General features: G+C 47.6%; 1 protein-coding gene across 1 annotated transcript; it reads right to left on the bottom strand.

Moving 5' to 3' along the window:
- Positions 1 to 860: 860 nt before the first annotated feature.
- klhdc4 (kelch domain containing 4) lies at positions 861 to 13,943 on the bottom strand. The gene is made up of 12 exons (XM_048973040.1): positions 13,749 to 13,943; positions 13,327 to 13,418; positions 12,815 to 12,893; positions 12,461 to 12,559; positions 11,556 to 11,692; positions 11,019 to 11,111; positions 9,111 to 9,273; positions 7,431 to 7,509; positions 6,760 to 6,968; positions 5,053 to 5,464; positions 3,818 to 3,925; positions 861 to 1,307 (listed from the first exon to the last, which is right to left on the bottom strand). The coding sequence occupies exons 1-12, from the start codon at positions 13,845 to 13,847 to the stop codon at positions 1,120 to 1,122; spliced, it is 1,758 nt and encodes a 585-aa protein (XP_048828997.1). The 5' UTR covers positions 13,848 to 13,943; the 3' UTR covers positions 861 to 1,119.
- Between the last annotated feature and the right edge of the window lie 3,615 nt (positions 13,944 to 17,558).

Below are 17,558 nucleotides of genomic sequence, written 5' to 3' on the forward strand. Positions count from 1 at the left end.
CCCTAATCGCCGGATTCAACTATCTACCCACACCGCCATGTCCACACGCACACACACAAGCACACACACGTACGCATGCGCCTGCACGCACACACAGCCCACCGAGACCCAGCTGACGTGCGTTTGACGTTCACAGCCCCTGTTCCTAAAAAAAGTACCTTTTCAGTTATTTATAAATTCTGCCTTCTTATAAATAGAATTTTCTTTAATGTGTTCGAAAAAGCCAGAAAAATGGGAAAGGGTATAGGAAAGAAAATGAAAGGGGTGAGAAAATAGGGGAAGGAAAGGACAGGAAGTGGACAAGAAAGGATTGGGAAAGGAGATGAAAGGGATATGAAAAGACAGGGATGGGAAAGGAGAGAAGAGATAGGGAATGGAAAGGAAAGGGGTATGAAAAGGGAGGGAAGGGAATGAGGAAATGGATAGTAAAAGAAGGGGAAAGAGAAGGGATAGGAAAAGATAAGAAAGGAAAGGAAATGAACAGGAAAAGATAGGGAAGGTAGAGGAGAGGAGAGGGATATGATGGGAAAGGAGTGAAAGGGAAAGGAAAAGAAGGCAAAAGGATGTTGCCAGCATGCCCACAGCTACCTCGTCCATCTTCCAGCCCATCATCAATTATTCATCCCTTTTTTCCATCCCTTCATTCTTCTCCTCCATCCACCCTAGGACATGGTTTAATTTGCCACCCCTTCCACTTGCTAATAGTATGAAGAAAGTACCATGTGTGACAGGGAGAAACTGGGAAAAAGAGAAAGTAGCCGAGGAAAGAGCAAGAGGACACAAAGGTCCATAACGGCACTCCTGCTGAAATAAAAGCCGGCCGCCCCCCACAATCAAGACAGAGCACGAGCAGCCACCAGTCCTTCTAAAAACTTTATTGTACAGTAGAGACTAGTGCCAGACTGGCTACATGCACTCCATTATACAATACAGAAAAAGCAACATGATGCGTTTCCAAAGAGAGAAACAGCAGGCAAAGATAGAGATAGAGGCCTCTTTGTGGGTCAGTATTTACAGATCTGGGCTCACAACGTACATGCACACTTAGAGACACACTAATACATGAGCTCATTCACGCATACGCTCACACACACATGCAGGCACACAATCCCACGAAGATCAGGACCGGTCTGCTCCCTCCTGCTCCTCGTAGAACACCTTCGCCATGGCCTGTCCCACCTTTAGCGCCTTTTTGTCCTTGGCGTCAGGACCCATGTTGGCCCGGGCCAGACGCTGCCAGTACGCTTCCGTGCGGGTCTGAAAGTCAGCTAGCGTCTCGCCGGATTTCACCGGAGGGTGTTCCTCTTCTAAAAGAGAGCACAGACTGTTAATGCTCCTGTTTCTGGGATCCCGTTAACAGCACAATGCTGACGAAACAAAGACTGCTGCAGCCACAACTGTCTGCACAACTGCTACTTCTGCTCCGGCTGACCCTACTGGCAGTGTGACTGCTACAACTGCTAATGCTATTGCTAACACTACTGGCAACAATGCTTGTGCCAGTGCCACCAGTTGTGACACTGCAACTTCACCGCTACTATTCTTGCTACTGCTGTACCTGCTGCTGTGATTAGGTAAGCTGCCATTGCCGACAGCCAGACAAGCGTAACTACTACTGCTTTCTCAGTCTTCCTCCATCTGTAACTCCTGAAGCTCCCGCTGTAAGCAGCAGAACTCCTGGTGGTCAACAAGCTATAAAACATAGCCAACGTTCCCAAGCCCATGTTATAGCCAATGCTACCAGGAGAGGCTGTACGCAAAACGCTGGGTTTACCAGCTTATTTATGAGGTGGCAGAGGAGGAGACAGACAGCAGAATAAAAACTCATCCTTCAGTGAATTTTGAGTTTCTTCCATGTTAAAATCAGGAATCTTTTAGGGTCGCTCCACCTGTCCACCATGGGCGACCCAGTGAAGCAGGGAAAATCATGTGCATGACATCCCAGCGCATTTTACGGACGCATCCTCGTGAGGACGAGACCGCAGCAGATGGAGTCAGAGCCCTGCGCACGTCCACACACTCAGGTACATGAGCAGATGGAGGCGGTGTCCACCCCTGACAGATTTATGACTGAAAGACAGATTGCACATCTATGAAACGGGGGGGGGGGGGGAATGTGGGTCCTGGCTGTTCAGCTCACTCAGAATCCCAAAAATCACAGAAGAGTCAAAGTGCTCGTGCAAAGCCACTCACACGTACGGAAGATACGCGTGCAAATGCGGCCAGGCACCCAAAGCTCCATCGGCATTGGTCTAAAATAATGAGGTTGAGGTTATGATGCAATTTCAGCATTAACCTCTTGACAGATTTCACTGATCATAACATGATTTCACACGTTCTTCATAGCCGATAGTGAGTAATTCTTTGTGGGAGAAAGAAATATTTTCTGTGATTAGGAGGCTCTCTGCAGCTACAGGGTGACCGTGCAAAATCACAAAGTCAAAAGGCTCCAATTCAAAACCCATTACACCAAAAAAACTGCATGTTACATGAAATACTTCTCCGGGTGTTTAAAATATTATTTTGCATACCAAATATAAAACATTATCCCATTCTTGCTGGTTTAGTGTGCCTCAAATAGCCACATGTAAGACCACTCCTTGGTTCTGTCGAACTAAAACTGACCCATAACCTCATTACCATGGTTCATTAATGACATCTAAGGAGTGGTCTGAGGTGAGACTAAGGAATGGTCTAATCTACTTCAAGTCCACTTCCCAGTCATGGTTAAAACCATATGAGGTATCTGCCTGCAAAAAAACACATCATCACACAGACACTACACACATACTTCCAGACCTTGGATGTAAAAAGAGTTGTGTCGAGAAGCTGCGACTCAACACAAAATGGTGCAGGACAACATCCAGCTTTACAAATGGGTAAAGGCTGTATGGTGCCATGTATAGATACATGAGCTAAGCAGCCAGAACAGAAAAGCGAAGACGGCCTGTTGGGCACAACACAGAGCACACCGAGCCACAGGTCAGCAAAGGCCTGCGGGGCAGAATGCAGAGCACTCCGAGCCACAAGTCAGCCAAGGCCTGCAGGGCAGAATGCAGAGCACTCCGAGCCACAAGTCAGCCAAGGCCTGCAGGGCAGAATGCAGAGCACTCTGAGCCACAAGTCAGCCGAGGCCTGCAGGGCAGAATGCAGAGCACTCTGAGCCACAAGTCATCCAAGGCCTGCAGGGCAGAATGCAGAGCACTCTGAGCCACAAGTCAGCCAAGGCCTGCAGGGCAGAATGCAGAGCACTCTGAGCCACAAGTCAGCCAAGGCCTGCAGGGCAGAATGCAAAGCACTCCGAGCCACAAGTCAGCCAAGGCCTGCAGGGCAGAATGCAGAGCACTCCGAGCCACAAGTCAGCCAAGGCCTGCAGGGCAGAATGCAGAGCACTCCGAGCCACAAGTCAGTCAAGGCCTGCAGAGCAGAATGCAGGGCGCACCAAGGCACAGCTCAGCAAAGGCCTGTGGAGCACAATGCAGAGCACACTGAGCCAGAAGTCAGCAAAGTCCTATGGGGCAAAATTCAGAGCACACCAAGCCAGAGCTCAGCCAACGCCTGCAGAGCAGAATGCAGAGCACACCGAGCTGCAGGTCAGCAAAGCCCTGCAGGACAGAATGCAGAGCACACTGAGCCAGAGGTCGGCAAATGCCTGTGGGACAGAATGTAGAGCACATCGAGCCAGAGGTCGGCAAATGCCCGTGTGCCAGAAAGCAGAGCACACCAAGCCACAGAATCCCATCCCTCACATGCTCCCTAACCTGGACAGGTGGATGGGACCAATGCGAGCCGCCCCCTGCTGGTCAGCACTACCTACCAATTCCGTCAGACTCTTCATCGGACTCTTCATCCTCTTCTTCGCCTCCTCCAGCCTCCTCCTCATCTCCTGACTCAGACTCAGACTCCTCCAGCCACTCCTGTGTCTCTGCAGGTGGAATAGCATCAAGTCACCTTCTGTCTGAGGCTGCAATGTGACACAGGCACCGTCGACATTCAACACAAACACACACACACATACATACAATGTAAAAACAGATTTATAATACACTCACAGGAACCGAAGAAGCCTACAAGGCACAGCCCATAAGGCACAACTCATCCAAGTACTTCAAACCAAAGTTCAGCGGGTGATCAACCTGGACTTGCTGGGCCTGAATGCAAAGATTGTCTGTCTTCTGTACTAGGAAGCTCATATTAACACTGCCGGGAAGCGTAACAATGCTGAAATAGCAGGTCATTCTACAGTGAAGCTGGTCCCACACTATTATCCTCCATGTCCATTTCACTTGTGGTAAGTGAGGAGCATGTCTGGCACTAAAGGGGCAGACCCCAAACAGGTTGTCAGCCCATATACATGGCACAGAAGGATTAAAGGACTCTTTTATCCCCACACAGAGCTGCTTTTGGTGGAGAAAGCCTTGGAAATGCATCACTCCTGATGCCCCATTGTTGGACTCCCTCTAAAGCAGCAGTGTCCTTCTTTTTGAAGTTGGCCTCGCTGCTTCTCACCACACTCTGAGTACCACTTCCTTAGCTGGTCTTTTCAGGGCTCTACGGACCTAAGCGACTCCCGCCATAACTGCTTCACTCTAGTGTGGGGGTGTAAGCAGGACTGGTGTAAACGCCTGAACCCCCAAAAGAAAAAAAAAAGGAAAAATTGTCTCGAGTCTAGAACATCCTGTATAACACACACCACCTCTTTCGAGAGAGAATTGACTTCATCCTTGTTATGTTAAACTTTGGCCTCTTCACCATTTCATTCCAGTCTTTTAACGGACTCCAACTGTCCCACCTATTCGATTCAACATATATGTAAACATTCATGGTGAAATTCAGTGCCGAGTCTGTAGGTGAGAATGTGTAAGGGCCAGAACACAGAACCCTGAGGCGCTTCACTCATCACACTGGGCTAACTGACAGATGTGCCTCCTTCACAGCTAACTTTAGACTCGTGTATAGGGCCAATTTTGCAATAAAGTTCGCTTGTAGGAGCTGACTGACATACACTGACATACCAAACGCACGCAAATTAACAGAGAAAGGGACACTCACTGGGGTCCATCTCCACCAGCACTTCCCACTGGTCCATCTTGTGGAGGTCGAGGGCATAGAGGTCGCCGAGGGTGAACTGCCGGTCACCCACCTCAAACATGCCACCGTACAAGTAGAGTTTCCCATGCTTGACAGCAGCCATGCCACTGGACCGGGGGCTGGGCTCCATGGGCGCGACTGTGGCCTCTTCCTCCCCCTCCTCTTCCTCGCTTTCCTCCTCCACCAGTGTGCCGGGAATGACCTCCTTGATTGTCATCACTGTCCCATCATCAGCCACAATCTCCTTGACCACTTCCACGGGGCAACGCTGCTCCAGCTCCTCTGCTTCACTGCCCTCCTTGCCCCCATGCCCCTCCGACGCCCCCTGCTCCTTCTTCCCACGGCGACGCTTTTTCTTTTCTGACTTGGAGCCCTGCAAGACCAAACATGACGTTCAGATGACAAGACAGGCCACCAGCTACACCCAAGCCTACAAATGCCAGGTCAGCCAGACGTCCGTGGTTTTCCATTTCCATAGCGTAATCACTCTAATACACACACACACACACACACACATTATGTTTACTATATGGAAGCTGTATTCCTCTAAATTAACATACATCAATTCATCTTTCAGCCACTTATCCAGCAATGGGTTGCATACACAAAAAGCAGAAGGGCACAAGGGGGACACCCTGGACAGGATGCCAGTCCATCGCATGTCACACAAGGGGGACACCCTGGACAGGATGCCAGTCCATCGCATGTCACACAAGGGGGACACCCTGTGCAGGATGCCAGTCCATCGCATGTCACACAAGGGGGACACCCTGTGCAGGATGCCAGTCCATCGCATGTCACACAAGGGGGACACCCTGTACAGGATGCCAGTCCATCGCATGTCACACAAAGGGGACACCCTGGACAGGATGCCAGTCCATCGCATGTCACACAAGGGGGACACCCTGGACAGGATGCCAGTCCATCGCATGTCACACAAGGGGGACACCCTGGACAGGATGCTAGTCCACTGCATGTCACACAAGGAGGACACCCTGTACAGGATAACAGTGCATTACATGACAGACAAGCACTCACACATATAAACAATCTGCGATCTGAGTATGCCACGTCACGTAACTATAGGATGAAAAGTTCACACAAGAGAGGAAGAGCATGCAAACTCACCATAAGCAGAGTGGGGGCAGGATGTGAGGCAACAGCACCACCAGACTGCCACTTAAATGTACTTTATTCGCAAAATGATACACAAAGCTCATGCATGTTCCCTTTTGGTTTACTTCATTCAGTAGTTTATTAAATTAATTATTATTATTATTATTATTATTATCATCATCTATATACTTATATATTTCTGTAATACTACATTATTCTGTTTTCAGAATATTCTTTTTGTATACCATGTGTGTTTTTTAAATTGTCCGCACCACTTCTATTTGTCTGCGCTGTGTATACCGTCTTAGTCTGTCTGGCACTATCTGCATGTTTGTCTGTGCGTGGCAGGCTTACTATTGCATGCTGTATTTCCCCCTTGGGTGATTAAGATCAATCTTAATCGTAATCTAAACTGAGAATTGGAATATCGAAACAGCGGCTAATGGGGAATGCAAGAGGAGAACAAAATGCGAAATAACGTAGCCATTAACCACAGTTACAGTAACAGGCCAGTCCATGTAAAGTCACACACACACTGGCCCACACAGGTACCTTGAGCTGGAGAGAGAACCAGCGGTTCTTGCTAAGGTCGTACTGGTACAGATCATTGTAAAAGTCTCCTTCCAGCGTCTCCTCCTCTTCCTCATCGCATACTCCCCCAAACAGCAAAAAGCGATTTCCTGGGGCCAAGGCCAGTGAGAACCCAGAGCGGGGGTTGGGCTTCACACCCAATGGACTCACACGGGACCACATCCACTTTTCTGCCGGACCAAAAGGGCGACTTCTTTTACAATGTATAATGCAAACATTTAGTTTGATTTTGGAAAGTACAATTTAAACAGGTGGAGAAAAGCAGGCAGAGAAAGGAGGACAGGGAGACGGGCAGATAGACTGACAGATAGTGGAGTGTGAGAGGTAGTGTGAAAGAGACAGGCAGAGAGAGAGAGAGAGAGAAATAGGCAGAGAGAAAGAGAGGGACAGGCAAGCAGAGAGACAGGGAGAGGCAGAGACAGAGAGAGACTGGCAGAGAGACATGCAGAGAGTGAAAGACAGGCAGAGAGACAGATGGGCAGACAGAGGGACAAGGATAGGCAGAGAGACCAGAATAGGCAGAGAGATGCGTAGGCAAAGCCAGCAAAGGTGAGGCAGGCAGACAGACAAGAACAGGCAGTCAGAGAGACAGGGAAAGAGAGAGAGAGAGAAACAAGTTTGTGATGCGTTACCTTGGTCCTCACTGCCCTCTCTCTTCAGCAGTAACATGTCAGAGTGAATGCTGCCTTTGTCCACATCCTTCTTGGATTTCTAGGGATGAAAATGTCCATTAGAGGGGCAGAACACACAACCTACCAAGTAATGCTAGGCCTGGTGAAAGTGAGCCTGAGCCACCAGAAGACAGGCCCCTGGGCTCCAGAGATTGCACTGACATTCGTAGCTATAAAGCAGCTCTGTCCAGGGTCAGGCAGCTTCCTCACAAGGTGGCGTTTGTTTCTGCATGTCTAGGCACCACCTTCCTGCTCTCAATCCTGAAAATCTCACTATGCTTCTTTCCCCTGCCCAGACCTGCTGTTGCCAGGCAACACCCTGCTCCCCCTTCTGCCCTGGTCAGTCTGTGTTGTTTGCAAGCAGATTTATAGCATCTCAAACAGCCTCTGCATCCCAGAGCCCATGAAGTGGCCACATTTACACGGCTGCCACAGTGAAGTGTGTGCAGGGTCAGATCAGCCCAAGACCTGTCATGTTTACTTGAGTGTGCTACTCCCAGCTTCGGTGTGCATTAATGAGCATGATATGCCACTGCCGTCTTTGTTGTGCATTAATGAGCACGAGTGTGCCGCTCCCAGCTTCGGTATTCATTAATGAACGCGAGTGTTCCATTCCCAGCTTCGGTGTGCATTAATGAACGCGAGTGTGGCACTCCCAGCTTCGGTGTGCATTAATGAGCGTGAGTGTGGCACTCCCAGCTTCGGTGTGCATTAATGAGCGTGAGTGTGGCACTCCCAGCTTCGGTGTGCATTAATGAGCGTGAGTGTGGCACTCCCAGCTTCGGTGTGCATTACTGAGCGTTAGTGTCTCATTCCCAGCTTCAGTGTGCATTAATGAGCGCGAGTGTGCCACTCCCAGCTTCAGTGTACATCAATGAATGTGAGTGTCCCATTCCTAGCTTTGGTGTAAATTACTAAAGCATGAGAAAGCCACTCCCAGCTTTGGTGTGCATTAATGAGCATGAGTGTCGCATTCTCAGCTTCAGTGTGCATCAGTGAGCGTAACTGTCCCAATCCCAGCTTCAGTGTGCATCAATGAACATGGGAGTCCTACTTCGAACTTCCATTGGAGAAAATGTCAGAACTGCTCAGGCCAAATGGAAGGTTTTCCCTGACAGTAATGAGGACGTGCAACGGGGCCAGATGCAGTGGCAGACATGGACTGGGATCCTCCCGCATCTACTGCCTGACACTCGCACAGGACTCAGCCAGAAGCCCCACTTTGAGAGCGACACGTCTAAAACAAGTGGAGAAGCTCTGTCATCCTGTCAGACAGCTGAACACCCCCGGCCTCTGACTGACAGGAGAAATCTGCGCATAATAAATCAAGATAATGTCCCATATCTCAGCACATTACAGATAATATTTGTCTGCACTTATCTTTATGAAGCTCTCGCTGTACTGAGGCATTCTGGGAAGGAGGATGTGCAGTTAGCACCCGGTTAAACAAAAATGGTGATTGTGCTGCAGTGTGCAGGAAAATAAATCGGTACTTTAAATACATTGGGAACCAAAAAAACCACACTGAAATCTGACTACAAAGAGAATGTCGAGTTCTCACTGCCTGAGGAGGTGCCACTATTCAGGCCCCAGCTCTACTGCTACCCCAGAGGCTCACAGGCAAAGGAAATGGTAGCTCACCAGTTTGGAGTAGCCACCATAGACAATGACGCTGCTGCCATCAGGCGTCGGGGTCAGGACACAGGCGGAGCGGGGTGAGGGGGGGGTGCCCATGGGGGACAGGCGACTCCAAGTGAAGGTGTCCAGGTTGAAGGTGTGAACATCATTGTAGTAAATATAATCCCTGAGGCAAAATGCAACAACTCGTGGCATCAATGAAGATGGTCGAACAGAAGTACACAGAAACAGGTGATGTGGGGGCCTAGAAAGGGGCAGAGACTGAGGCAGGCACATTCATTTGGCTTTCAGTTAGCTATTATTCTCAGGGCTGCAGGGACTGAATGCCTGTCCCAGAAAGAATGGCGAGTAATGGCACCTTTCCACTGGCATACAGGAGCCAAGCTGTACCCAAGCCATACCGCAATTAGAGATGGTTTACAGCGCGGTTCCAGTTCACTTCGGTTTTCCACTGCAGGACGGTCGGCTCAGTAAGGGCCTTGAGTGGCAGTGACGTAAAACTGAAGAGACGCTTATTTACAGTTGTTACGGTGTACATCATGATTTACTACAATAATAACTGCACATTTTTCTATGGTGTGCTAATTTCCACTAGCACGTCTGTGAGAATTGCCGTGTTCTGCAAGTATCAAACATTAGCGGAATTAGCATTCAATAGCGTATATTTGCATTACAGAACCACTCCGTTCTGCCGCTGTATAGTATTTTTTCCAAGTAGGAGGTTGGAAATTTTCAAGTGCAGGTCCGGGTCGGGTCCAGCTCGGTATTTGGTAACAGTGGAAAAGCACCATAAGACGGGGTTACTCCAATGAGAAGATGCTGCACATATAAACATACATTTTCACGCAAATATATAATTAGAGTCAACAATCCAGCATGGAGTAAACCCACACAAACACAGCGAGGGCAGGCAAACTGCCGAAGCACACAGCCAGGGTCAGGCCTGAACCTGTAATCCAGGAGGTCTGTGCCAATAAGGCCACCTGCTGCTAGCCAATCATCCATATTTTGTTGCTCACCTTATAATGTTACCCGAAGAGACTTACAATTATAACTCATTTATACAAGATCGGTTCCTGGAGTGACTGAGGATATATACCTACTAACAGGTACAACAGCCTGGGAGTCCTGGAACAATAAATCAGCCTGCCGACTCATTCTAATTTTATAATATAGTGCTGCCTGCGGCTCACGAACGCTGTGGTCTACGAACAATTTGGTTCACGACCAAAAATTTAGTGGAAAGAAATGCATTGGTTCACGTACAAAATTTAGTTTATGAACAGATTCCTTGACCAGATTCCTTTTTTTATCCTAGTGTAGCACCAGTGGGGCGCATGTCCCCACATGTCCCAGCATGCCCCAGCATGCCCCCGCATGTCCCATGTGCAATTGTAAATAGAAGGACCACAACAGTCACCCGACAAGCACCAAACCCAAACAGACAGACGGGAAACACAAGGTTGTAAGACGCCGATCTGCAAGATGCACAAACGGAGGAAGATTTACAGACGCTAAGTACACGCGAGGATCGGACCAGGTACACACAAGACACGGGCAAACACACACGTGCCAATAGGAAAACGTAACCATCAACATTGACAACAACATGCATGCTGAGGCTAATTGTAGTTGCTAAATTGCCCGTAGGTGTGCATGTGTGCGTGAATGGTGTGTGAGTGTGCCCTGCGATGGGCTGGCCCCCCATCCTGGGTTATTCCCTGCCTCGTGCCCATTGCTTCCGGGTTAGGCTCCGGACCCCCTGCAACCCAGTAGGATAAGCGGTTTGGAAAATGGATGGATGGATTTCTCCCCCCACCCGGTGCCCTACCCCAACCCCCATCTTCCCCCACCTCCACCTCCCTTCACCCAGCACTCTCCCCCCACCCGGAGCTCTCTCCCTACCCTCACCTCGTGCTCTCATGAAAGCCTCCAAAAATCAGGAGCTGTCTCTTGCTCAGGACCATGCGGTGCCCACTGCGGCCAGAGGGGGCGCCAGGCACCCTGGAAACACAGTACAGCATTGCACATAGTTAACAGCATGCATAGGTACACAGATATACCACACACAGACATAAGCACACATACACTTAGACTGCATACTAACTGACGTGTGGCAATACTCAGATATACTCTAGTTCAATATTTCTATGCCACTGTGGAGCACAGAAGCCTTTCATGAAAATGCTGGAAAAAAGTCAAAGACATCATCCATCTGCTCCCTCATCATGCTGAAACTCTATCGCTATTTCATTTTTCAATGCTTCTGGTCAGAATCAATATGCCACAAATGCTTCTAAATACAGTGAGAATAAGCTGGCACAGCAGAATGCCAGCATTCCAATAGCAGGCGCTTCCAAAGGCTACAGCAGATCCACAGGCTGCCCCACACACACACACACACACACACACACACACACACACACACACACACACACACTTACTTACTTGACTTGCTCCCAGACGTGTGTGTTCAGGTGAAGAACCCACAAGTCCTTATAGTGGTAGAACTGCTCTCCGTCAGGTGAAGCAAACTCGCCCCCAAAGACCCACAGCTGCCCCCCAGCCTGAGGAACAACCACCGCCTGCAGAGGCAGAGCCCATACATTAATGGATCAAACAAGATGGGATCAGCACAGGGTGAGCAGGGCATGGAGGATGGGGACAGGAGACCACGAAGGGCGTCCCACTGAGCCGAGGGCAAGGCCTCCCACAAAGCAGCAAGCCATTTATACTGCACTGGAAACTGTACATGTTTCCTACTCACAACTTGAAGATACAGGAAGCGAAAGGCTTAAGCTGTGATATTAGTGCTTTTTTGAGCACAAAGGTGCGTGTGCAGAGTGGGGGTCAAGTGAATTAATTTTACTTGAGAATGATGAAGTATACAGACGCTCCTCTACTTACGAACTTTCAAACATACGAACGAAAAGGACTGCAGGTCCAAATTGTGTTTATTGAGTTACCGTTTTAATTTTTTTTTTTCTGTGTGAAAATCCCGCCTAGTACGACTTCAGGCCGCTACTCCCGCCACTCAGCAGCGTAGCGTGCGTACTCCCAGCATCCTAGTTCTTTGTACTTGCCTATACCCTTAAAATGATAATGAATAACGACTTACGGACATTTCAAGTTATGAACGGCCGTTCGGAACGTAACTCGTTCGTAAGTAGAGGAGCGTCTGTATTTACATGCTGAACGAAAACCCAGCCCTCTAGTGGACATACATGCAAATAACACCTGACTGGGCTGCCTGCCAGTTCAGACACCGCAAGGCCAAGAACTGAATTACGGTTACACAATACAAACGGGAGGAGAGGGACACCCCGGGTGAGAAGAAGAGGCGTGAAAGATACCTGGTGAGCACAGCGGCGCGGAGGGGGATTGGGGATGTCAGACTTCACCCAGGTATTCTTCTTGATGTTATAAAAGAAGAGGTCGTTGTACAGGAAGGTCTGGGAGGGACAGAAAACGGGAGCCCTGTAATCACCTGCCAAGCCTTCATTCCTCCTGGATTCCCAGCAGCAGCCCAGAGTGTTTAAGAGCTGTTCTGTTTACAAACACAGGCCTCATCCTTCTAGCTGTAAATGTGAACCTGGGATGTGGGTCCCATGTGTGATTATAGAGGAATCCAGGAGGGGTGCTCAGAGCCAGTGAAACACACCCAGACGTACAGCATCCTTGAGAACATGCTCTCACTCAAAACTCACCTTCTTCCCATTGAAAAATTCACCCCCAAACAGGATCAGCTCATCCTTTTCAGGGTGGGGGGATAGCGATGCGTTCAACCTGGGGGTCGAGGGGAAGGGATGTGCAACACAGAGCTTCAGTTTAATGTGTATCCGCACTGGGCATAAATTTAGATCCCAGATGTTTCTGCAGTATTTTTTTCAAATCTAGGGAATATTTCAGAATTGCAATGTGTGTACAGGAAACAGTTTTTTAATATATTATTTGGGGGGAAAACAGTAAAAAATATTCCATATCAATAGCCACTTATTTAGAAAATTAATGAAAAGGCTTCGATCTATGTTGGTGATTAGGTGAAATCGGAATCATTTAGACATTTTATATGAAGTTCATTCATGGCTTTCTGATGATGCTACATTTTAACAGATGGTATGTTTTTTAAAGCTATTCTTTCTTTTAGCCACTTTTTAAATGTGGTAATCTGATTCCATATACGGTAAAGCTATCATTCTCTGCACTTCATCATACTTACCTGGGCGAAGGTGGTGGGCAAACAGTTTCTACAACTTGCGTCTTCTTCGCATCCAGGGACTGGAACTCTGCGATCAGTGCCTCCAGATCTTGCTGTAACACACCAGGAGGTAGCGCGATAGTTAACGACCCAGGAGGGGCACTACTACAGTGTAGGGTGCTTAACCAGAAATGTCGTAGCAAAACACTGAGCTGTGTGACTTGTTTTGTGTAGCGCCATCCCACGGAAGTGTAAAAGTAAATCGCTATATGTTCAGCTCCAAAACTACATCAGCTATACTGCCGCTAAAAACTGTGTGCATTTACCGATAAATCTTGCCATTTCACTCAGCTCGTCGACTTACGAATTTACAATTAACTGCAAGTAAAATAAATAACATGCAGCTACCAAGCTAACTAGTTAAATTACTAGATATCACTTGCCTCTTCTTTCTTGGATCTCTTGGAAACCTTCTTTTCCATTTTGGCAGCGGTCTTTTCCGCTCCTTTCACTTTCTTTTCTTTTTTATTCTTCTTACCCATTTTCAGCGCTTGGTTGACAGTTAACGTGTGCGGATTGTAGTTAACTCACGTGGACGCAATCCTGCACAAACTACAGCGCTTCCTATGACGACCACAGACAGCACTCCTCGGCTCGTAAGTATAGAGCCCCCTCTGGACCGGAGGAGTTACGTTTTTGCCATGATAAACATTTGGAAAGGCTTAATCTAATAATTTGAAAGATTTGATTAAATTTATGAGAATATTATACAATGGTGCGAACTATTACAAAATATAAAGTAAAATTTATTATCTGAGCCCTCCGTGGGCCTCCCATATTACCGTAAATATTTTGTAACTTCTTAGTTCATAGCCACCTCAGTTCCTCCGCTCTCTGCTCCTTTTTATTGCCCTCTCTTAGCAGGTCTCCGTTGTTTTGTGAAAGCCACTAATCTTATCTGCATCTGCATCTTAGCTGGACAGTCATCTCACTCTCTGTCTCAAAGATATACCTACATCTGCAGTCAGGATTACCTGTGGGATACAGCAAGACACAGATATTGGCTCCATAATACCTGACAAATGCATCGTCTGCTCATCAACCATTGTATGTTCATCTTTCTGTGGGTACCCAGACATTGCCGTCTCACCCTGAGCTGTCTAAAACACTGCCCTACCTGCCTTCTGAATTTCCTGGGTATTCGACACAGAGTAGAGTCACTGATGTGGATTTGAACTCTCACAGAGCACTCTCCTTTTCTCTCTTCCCGCCATGAGGCTTGCCCTACACAGTGCCTGGATCTCCCCCCCCCCACACTGAAACCAATCCACTGTGCCATCACTCGTCTGTTAGCCCTCGCACTATCGCAGGGAATGCGAGTAAAAAAGGAATTATGCTAACAACCCAATCCACTGGACCATCCGCCTCAGAGGCGGCATACTAGTGCCCATGGTCAGATACACCAAACTACTTATAACAGCACCTAGCACTATGTGTCTCATTGATAATGTCACTTCTTGGAATAGAAAAAGGGTTGAAGCCCATCACTACACAAACAGCATATCTTTCTGTCACTGTTGAATGTAGCACAGCTTATGAGAACGGTCTGTCCTGCCTTGTAAGACTATGACAGCTTAAATCTTGGTGGCTCTATTCTATTTGTGGTTTTCACACCCACTCACTAATTAATATGGAATTTGATGTGCCTTCCTTCCTTCCTGGCCTGTCCTCTCTAGACCACTGTGCTTCACTGGGATTCTCCCTGCAGTCTCGATTCCTCTGTGTTGGTTGGTATTGTAGACCTTTGTGCGTAAGATATCATTTTCCATGGTTTGTCAAACCCCCCCACCCCCCGTTAATAAGCATTCTCCCTGCATTATAAATTCCAATTCTTTTCTTTGAATTCAACCTTCTCCCTCTCCCTCATTTACTATTCAAGGCTTCTGCTTGCTAGTTGTCATGTTCCATGGGTCCTCTCTGTTCCATGGAAATCACTCTGGATTCTACCCTTTGTTCTAGATTTATCAGATAACGTACGTTGTAGATCCCTGTACATGTGTTAATACTCTCTCTCCATTTGCTGGAACCTTCTGCATGTGCAAGGACCTGCTGAATGAGGCACCAACACTAACATCAAGCACTGAATCTTCTCTGTGGCATCTACAACACAAACAGTTGCAGCTCCTATCAACGTTCTTACAAAACAGATCCCATGCTGAACCCACGAGAGCGGGAGATGGGTACAGATAAAGGGAGATACTGTGTTCTCAAGAACAAGAGTTACTTCAGTTTTTATGGTGATAAACACAGAACCTTTTTAGATTGCTCAGTGCAGACTTTGGTGGCTTTCGATTGCTTCAGCCTCGGCTGAATGGAGGAATCTATGCCAATATGTCACATAACCTTCATTGTGAAAGAGCAACTTGAAAACACATGAAAAAACCATGAAAGGTGGTTTCAATCACCATGCATAACTGTGCAGGAGAAGGTCAGGGTCATAGGCATCCCAGAGCACCCAGTACAGCCCATAATACAAAAACATATAGTGTGACAATGCACTTGCATACAGATTAAATATCACTCCGATTCTCAGGACTTTTCATTGGGTTCCATTTTATTTTAAGTAGTGATCCCACCCGAAACTAAAAAAGCTGAAAATAAAAATAGTTATTTTTTCTAAAAATAAGTTGTAAAAAGTAAACTAGTCTTAGAGGACATCACCAGTTTATTTCTTGTTCCCTCAGCACAGATAAATATATACGTACGTGTGTGCACACCGGGGACGTAATTACAATATCTGGGCTCCAGGACAAAATGTCACCTGGGTCCCCCAGCTTGGGACGGCACTTTCAATCTGAAGAAATACGAGTCCCACAGTAAATAGAATTTATAGAGGGGTTGGGGCCCCAATAGTAGATTCTGGGGTACCTAATATTTGCTGGTGCCCGTGATCTGCCCGGGTATGCGTCCCCCTTCGATGGCCACACACACACCCACAATACAAACTGTGCGTGCATTTGTTGCAACAAGATAATGCTGCCCAGTCAGACATAATATGAAGGAAATGAAAAGGATAAGAATCTGTTCATAACCTGTTTCATGGCAGGCAGACAAGCTGAACCCTCACACGTCACTGAAGATTAACAACCGCATTCAGCATCTCCCCCCGGCTTCAGGCCCATATTGGAAAATCGGACCCCCACATAACCTACCTCAAACGCTGACACACGATTCTAGACAAACACGTAAAGTTCTCTGGTATAGCAACCGAAGTCTCAGAATATTTTTAACAATTACACATTCCAAAAAAAGAATAAATGCATCAATGTTGCATTCGTTTATCGCATATGTGTCGGAAATGCAGAGCAGCTGATTATGCAATATCTGCCTTTTTCTTATTTATGAAAATTATTCATCCTCGAGGTGCTAAGGGGCTCAGTGGGCAGCGCTTCCACGGCTGTGCTGCTCATTCCTGGCTTTGCCTGTGGATTGCGCACATTCCCGCATGCAGGCCTGGATTACCTCTGGGCACAGAATGACTCTTGAAGCTGTCTCCGGTGAGGTCAGCATCGCCATGGGGGTCGGCTGTGTTACAAGGGTCCAGTGTAACAAGGTGACTGAGGAGGTCATGTTAGTTGATAGCTGAGTGCCTCAGAAGATCTTCTGTTATGGTCACCCAGGGTGGAGCATATACTGAGAAGCATAGACTTCACCCAGGTATTCTTCTTGATGTTATAAAAGAAGAGGTACAGGAAGGTCTGGGATACAGATACAGTCTGGATGGACTCATACACACAAGCTGCATGTGTGACTGCAGAAGGACAGCAATTTACCCAGAAATACACAGAACACGGGGAGAGCATGCAAACTCCACACAGAGAAACTGGGGGTGGCATTCTGCAACTTGGGGCCACTGTGCGGCTCAGCAGGCTGAACCTCCATGCCTGTGATCAGAAGGTTGCTGGTTTGAGTCCCAAACTCAGCAGAATAATCTCTCTGTGGGACCTTGAGTAAAGGTCTTAACCCCCAGCTCAATGGGCTCTGATGCAAATGGCCCAAGCTTGCGATCACCTGTCTGAGAGCTAGATGGAATAGGCGAAAGGAGAATTTACCAACGAGGGATCAGTAACAAAATTATTATTATTATTATTATTATTATTATTATTCCGTATGACTGCACATCATATTTGATCCACACAGCAGTACCACTTTAGAACACATGGTGGCAACAGAGGAAAATGACACCATCCTCA

The sequence above is a fragment of the Brienomyrus brachyistius genome, chromosome 13, assembly GCF_023856365.1.
Source record: "Brienomyrus brachyistius isolate T26 chromosome 13, BBRACH_0.4, whole genome shotgun sequence".
Taxonomy (NCBI): domain Eukaryota; kingdom Metazoa; phylum Chordata; class Actinopteri; order Osteoglossiformes; family Mormyridae; genus Brienomyrus; species Brienomyrus brachyistius.

Bases quoted from the DNA above. Each gene is read 5' to 3' on its own strand.
- klhdc4 (XM_048973040.1), bottom strand. From the start codon at position 13,847: ATGGGTAAGAAGAATAAAAAAGAAAAGAAAGTGAAAGGAGCGGAAAAG. The intron at 13,419-13,748 runs GCAAGTGATATC...GGTGTGTTACAG, and splicing joins AGAGATCCAAGAAAGAAGAG to CAAGATCTGGAGGCACTGAT. The intron at 6,969-7,430 runs GTAACGCATCAC...TTGGTCCGGCAG, and splicing joins AGAGGGCAGTGAGGACCAAG to AAAAGTGGATGTGGTCCCGT.